The sequence below is a fragment of the Gymnoscopelus braueri genome, assembly GCF_963280865.1.
Source record: "Gymnoscopelus braueri genome assembly, chromosome: 6".
Lineage (NCBI taxonomy): Eukaryota > Metazoa > Chordata > Actinopteri > Myctophiformes > Myctophidae > Gymnoscopelus > Gymnoscopelus braueri.
In genome coordinates this window covers 11,607,287-11,614,302 of record NC_137607.1, presented here as the reverse complement: position 1 = coordinate 11,614,302, position 7,016 = coordinate 11,607,287, and the positions used below count along the sequence as shown (strand labels likewise).

Genomic DNA, 7,016 nt, shown 5'->3' with positions numbered 1-7,016 from the left:
AGACAAGATAATGTGTAAACAAACAAACAACAAATATCAATTTACACAACACTGATGACAGATAAAACATGATTTTAACCACTATGTAGAATCCATTTTTTTCTCTACAGTTTGAACACTAGATGACAGAGGACCAGCAGCATGCCTTATATACGTCAGAGTGTGCAGACACACAATATCCTTGCCTAACCCTCGGGCAGGTGCTCTCCACCCATGCGTTATTACCCTGCTCGCTGAGGTCAGGGTAATAACTCATGGGTGGAGAGAGTAGCTGCATGAAGGATAGCCTGGAAACCAGACAAATCTGCCAGTGCAAAAAAATAAATAGCCCTCGCCAGATTTTGGTCTGGCCCGCTCAGTTGTGATTGGATAGTGAAGGAGTGTAAAACCCTACTCTCCATCAAAACTGCCCTAAAAGAGTACCTTCAGGTGGCTGCAATTCTAAACTGGCCCCTGTAAAGGTTATAACCCAGCCCCCGTAAAGGATCTAGTGTTCTTTTGAATGAATCAAGTTCACGTAATCTGACAGCTACGCCACCTCGTGTGTGTGTGTGTGTGTGTGTGTGTGTGTGACCCAGCCCCCGTAAAGGATCTAGTGTTCTTTTGAATGAATCAAGTTCACTTAATCTGACAGCTACGCCACCTCTTGCCAGGGTACATGAATGTGTGTGTCATTGATTTGAACCTACGTATATACATTATTTGCATGTTACACGTTTGGATATGCATGCCTGTGGTTACATGTAATGGTGTGTTATGTGCGTGTCTGTACGCATACCACAGCATGTCTCAAGAGACGTGTGTGTGTAATATATCATGAATGGACTTCACCTGAACAGACTCAATCTTCTGGCCTCTCTTCATTGGCTCCCTGTTCATTTTAGAATCAATTTTAAGGTTATTTTGTTCGTTTTTAAAACCCTTCACGGTCTGTCACCGACTGTCTTGTCTTTCTGAACTACTAGAGCCCTCATGACAAGCTGTTGCTAGTTGTATCCAATACCAGACTAAAATGTAGGCAGTGGTGGAAAGTAACTAAGTACATTTACTCAACTACTGTACTTAAGTACACATTTGAGGATTTTTTACTTTACTGGATTATTTCCATTTTTCTATACATTATTCTACTCCACTACATCTTAGAAAAGCATTTTACTCCAGTACAATTGTTTGAAAACTTGAGTTACTAGTTACTTTGCAGATATAAATGATTATATTATAAAACTTACATTAACCACTTTAGGCCTATTTTATACATAGGCTATTTGAAAATAGCCGATCTACAAGCTCTTGTATCTGATCTGCTATTTTCAAACATTTTAGTACTTTTACTTTGGTATTTTTAGTATATTTTGATGCCAAGACTGTTACTCAAGTAACATTTTGAACACAGGCCTTTTAGAGTATTTTTATATTGTGGTATTGCTACTTTTAAGTATAATATCGGAGTACTTTTTCCACCACTGATTGTAGGAGTGACCGTGCTTTTGCTGCTACTGCCCCCTCAGTCGTTCTTAAAGTAATACTAGGTAACGTTTTCAACAAAACTAAAGTTAAATTGTATATCTTTTGCGAGTGGCAAAAGTTTCACAACACCCACTCCGTGAATTTCACCCCCGGAAGCCTTTTATTTATATATTTTCTATTGAAAGTGGACTGGGGGGACTTTCCCGGGGAAATGACGTTCCTGGCCAACGTCATGACGTCGTGGCCGACGTCCCCAGGAACTACCGCAACGGTTTCCTGTTTGGCCAGGAACTACCGCGCTATAACAAAAAGGAACCTCACGCTGATGTTAAGATAATGTAGGATTGGAAGATCGAAAAAGAACAGAAAAAGAAAGCACAGCTCATGGTAACTAATGCTCCACTGGCTAAGAGAAACGATCCGTAGATAGTATAAAACAATTAAAAGATCGCTTTTTGAAACGCTTCCGGCTTCCGGTGAAAACGAATGGAATTCTGGGTAATCGAGGATTACGGAAATTGTATGCAGTGACGGTAGTGACCAGCAGAGGTTGCTAAAAATCGTTATGTGGGATTCTGCATTGTATAACTTTAAATCCTGGCTAAAAACCCACTTATTTACCCTGGCTTTTAATCATGTGAGAGCATGTTTGCTAATGTTTATTGATTTATTCCTTTTTCCCTCCCTCTGTGCTATGTATGTCAGGTGCCTTCGAAGGCTCATAGGCACTGTATATTGATTATTTTGACGTTCTGTTCTGTCTGTTCAGCACTTTGGGCAATCTCTGATTGTATGTAAATGTGTAAATGTTGTGATCTACAACAAAAAAACAAAAAACATGGACAAACAACCAAGAAACATGCCTCTGACCACGGTTGTCGCCGGCAGAGCCATGAAAACAGAAAGTATTTGCTGAATTCAACAAATGGAATTGAATTGAGCTGTTGTAAAGTACCTCATCTTTCTCCAGCGTGGGAACGTTGTCGTTGATGTCCTGCACGTTGACCTGGATGGTGGTCGTTGCTGTGAGGCCTCCAGGCGCTCCGCCCATGTCCGCTGCTTTGATGGTCAGAGCGTACGAACCCACCCTCTGGAACAAGAGAGGGAACATTCACATCATACTGTGATTCTCAACCTTTTTCACTTGAAAGTCACCCAATTGGATATGAATTAGGCCACACACCCCCATTTGATGTTTCCAGTGGTGGAAAGTAACCGAGTACATTTACTTAAGTACTGTACTTAAGTACAGTTTTGAGGTATTTGTACTTTACTCGAGTACTTTTACTTCTACCCTCCACTACATCTCAGAGGCAAATATTATATTTTTACTCCACTACAATTATTTGAAAACTTTAGTTACTAGTTACTTTGTAGATTTTGATTATTATTACTAAACATACATTAAGCATTTCAGCCCTATATAAATTTCGGCCATTTGAAAATAGCCGATCTACAAGCTCACAATGCGTCGCATCGTGAGCTTGTAGATCGGCTATTTTCAAAATATATTCATACATTTGAAAACTTGAAATGGGACATTCTGTATAATGAGTACTTTCTACTTTGGTGTACTTTAAGTATACCAATACTTTTGTACTTTCACTCAAGTACATTTTGAATTCCGGCCTTTCACTTGTAACAGAGTATTTCTCTATTGCAGTATTGATACTTTTACTTAAGTAAAACATTTGAGTACTTTTTCCACCACTGGTAACCTTCAAATCATACAGTGATTCTCAACCTTTTTCATTTGAAAGACACCCAATTTAATATGAATTAGGCCACACACACCCCATTTGATGTATCACGTGTGCTCCCTCAACACCCATTATGAGGATTCAATGTTTGGAACTAAATTATACAATAGGGTTTGGAAAAGTTTCTTGCCTGAAGGCAAGCATTACTTCCACATTATTCTTGTTATCTCTGAGCACACAGACACATTCCACTTCAACTGCAAGTTGGTTTTGGATAGATTGCATATAGGAATATTTTATGAGCGTGTCTTAACTCTCTCTCTATCTGAACACCAATAATTTCTATTTATGGGAAGGAATAGCACAGTAGACCAATCACATCGCTCACCAGACATATTGTATGGGTCAGTGTTTCCCCATCAAAATCAGTTTAACCACTTATACAGTAGGCTACATCGGCTATTTTCAAAAAAAATTGACACATTTTTAACAACACAAATCTTGTATGGGGATCCCTGGCACGAAATCTTTTCAGATGGGCTTCTGTGGCCAAATACATTAATTTGGGGGTCCTTGTTGTGAAGAAGTGACAACCTCTAGCATAGTAAATCTCCTAGCGAACGCACCTCTCTGTCCAGGGTCGGCTCTTTGACGTAGATGGAGCCCGTCCTCCTGTCTATGTAGAAGAAGGTGGCTCCATCAGCAGGCTCCTGCTGCTCCAGGGTGTAGGAGATCTTAGTGTGGTCGGTGCCAGGCTTGTCCCTGTCTGTAGCGTTCACCTGGACCACCAGAGTCCCTGGAGGAATAAAACATTACATTACAACATTGCATGTTACAATCTGATCATTTTACAGAAACCAGGCCGATGCCCGTTGGGAACGCCCAACGCCCAGGGGGACCCAACGCCCAGGCGCCCAACGCCCAGGCCGATGCCCGTTGGGAACGCCCGCTGAGAACGCCCCTCCAGTTATGCAATACCCATTGTACCTGTGTCAGAGTTACTTAGTGCAGCACTCATTATCATATAGTGTTGGAGGCTAGTGAGTCACTCACTCACTCACTCACTCAGAAATTCTGTGCATTTACAGACACATAATGTAATGTAATGGAAATGTGTTTTCCCACTGCCTTCATATTAATAAGTGACAGCAACGCAAACTAAATGAAAACACTGTGCATGGGTTCACATACATGTAACCCATGTATACTACAGTAGGAAAATTACACCTCTGACTGAATGAGTTGAGTGAGTTCTCTAAAGGCCAGTCCACACCAATGCAACTCCTTGCAACTATTATCCCCAATGGCAGTTGCAAGGAGTTGCATTGGTGTGGACTGGCCTTAAAACAGTTTTGTTGCAAGGAGTTGCGACTAGTTGCATTGGTGCGGTCTGGCCTTAAAGGGATAGTTCACCCCCAAAATGACTTTTTTTCCCCCTCCTATCGATAAGACTTGAATTCATGGATATATATTTTTTTCTTGTCGCATTTCTAAGCCAATAATTTGATGACCGGCAGCGGTTCCGGTAGGAGACACACAGTCTCCTTTGTGTCTCCTACCGGAACCGCTGATTACCGATCCGCTGGTCATCAAATTATTGGCTGACAAAAACATGAAACATGAATTCAAGTCTCCATGGGGAGACTAATCAATAGAATGTTATTTATTTTTTTGAGGGAACTATCCCTTCTAAAGGTTGATCCAACAGCTCATTGAACCACATTGATTCCGTCTGGCGTCACATTCCCAGACACTACCAATGTCTGCCAGTCATGACTGCAGGGCATTTATACTGCAGGTGAGCTTTTATTGTTGGCACATGCTGCTACCTGAGTCTCTCACCGTGCATCACACCCCTCACCGAGGAGGGTTAGGACTAGTTCTGTGCCTACATGCAGCATGTGCAAACCGGTTGTATTATTTCACATTCACATCCTCAATGTCACAAATCTCTCATCGCTGGTATTACCAGTGGTGGAAGAAGTACTCAGATATTTTTGCTTAAGTAAAAGTAGCAATACCACAATATAAAAATACTCTGGTACAAGTAAAAAGGCCTGTGTTCAAAATGTTACCTGAGTAAAAGTACAAAAGTATCGGTATCAAAATGTACTTAAAGTATCAAAAGTGAAAGTACTACAATGTTTGAAAATAGCCGATATACAAGCTCAGAACGCGTCGCGATGCGACACGTTGTGAGCTTGTAGATCTGCTATTTTCAAACAGCCTGTATATAAAATAGGGCTAAAGTGGTTAATATATGTTTTAAAATATAATAATGTATATCTGCAAAGTAACTATAGTAACTAAAGTTATCAAATAATTGTAGTGGAGTAAAAGTACAATATTTTCCTCAGAGATGTAGTGGAGTAAAATTATTGAAAATTGGAAAGTAAAAATACCTCAAAACTGTACTTAAGTACTTGAGTAAATGTACTTAGTTACTTTACTTTACCACTGATTACAGATATTGCAGCTAGAACTCCTTAGGGGCATAACATCATTTCAGGAGTTATGGGGACACATTGACAAATTGATTTATTGAAACGTCCTCTACCCTTTGATTACTACAAACATAAATCACCAGATTTCAAATAACTGTACAGTGTGAAAGCCCTATTCATCATAACTACTGGAAACGGGAGGTGACAATGTGCCCTCTGTGTGCCATGCCGCTGGTGGCATATCTTGGGCATGCAGTTCAGAACAACTTCATCCTCCTGTAATGTCTCCTCATCTATGTCCAAGAGACAACTATCAACTTAATAATCATAGGATCATCCTCTTAGGTTCTTTATTTAAACACCTATGATGCACTCCGTGCTTGTGCACTCTGAAATGGATATTGATACTGTTGCTGTTGTAGCTTAGGTTGCACAGAGACCAATCTGGGATCCCATAAGCAAAAAAAAAACATTTTTTTAGAGATTGCGCAGAGACAGATAAAGAAAGCCAGTGGGGTATGGGTTCACAACATTCTTCAAAGACGAGGGGTCTTTTAACATGATTTCTACTATTTATTGAACTAAACCACCCCTAATTTTTCTCTCTCTCCCATGGCCGCTCTCCTCATCTCCATGCAAAGACTCACAGCAGTTCAACTGGTTATATATAATAACAATTATAAATTAAAGCTAAATTGTGCAATCCCCATTCCCAGTGCAATTATGGATAATGTGGCCAAGATTAATAATTAAATGTTTTGAACTTCAATTCCGAGTCTCTCAGCAATGTCATCTACCATGTTGAACGTTTGTGTTTGAATTAAAATGGATTTTTATTTGCAAGCAATGTACACACATTGCAAATCTGCCTATACAGGGGGTCAACCTACTATCTAATGTTCTCTTTAAATAGCACAGAAATACTGTGCTGGGGGACTGTGTCCGGAATGGCCATTGGCCAATCGATTTCTGACTTCTCGCATTAGGGTGTGGTCAGGCACAATAATGTGCCTGACATGACCACAACTCATTTTACAACCAACATGCCCATGGGCGCACAGATGAGCGCAAGTAGGCCTACATACCTATACAATACTTACACCACACAACACAGGTACTGGGTGTGAATGCAATGTTGCTGTACTTAGTGCCTATTGTGTAAGATAGGGAATTTAGTCTTTTTAATACAATGTGCCAATATAACAGTGGTGGAAAGTAACTAAGTATATGTACTCAAGTAAGTACATAAGTACAATTTTGAGGTATTTGTTACTTGAGTATTTCCAATCTCTAATACTTTTACTTCTACTCCACTACATCTCAGAGGCAAATATTGTACTTTTACTCCAATACAATTATTTGAAAACTTTAGTTACTTTGTAGATGTTGATTATTATTATTACAA

General features: G+C 40.0%; 1 protein-coding gene across 1 annotated transcript in view; it reads right to left on the bottom strand.

Annotated features, from left to right (window-relative positions):
* Positions 1 to 7,016, bottom strand: part of LOC308086797 (desmoglein-2.1-like) — a 60,654-nt gene that overhangs the window by 22,292 nt on the left and 31,346 nt on the right. Inside the window, 2 exon segments of the mRNA XM_080430443.1 lie at positions 2,423 to 2,557; positions 3,794 to 3,963. Of these exon segments, the coding sequence (XP_080286569.1) occupies positions 2,423 to 2,557; positions 3,794 to 3,963 (305 nt within the window).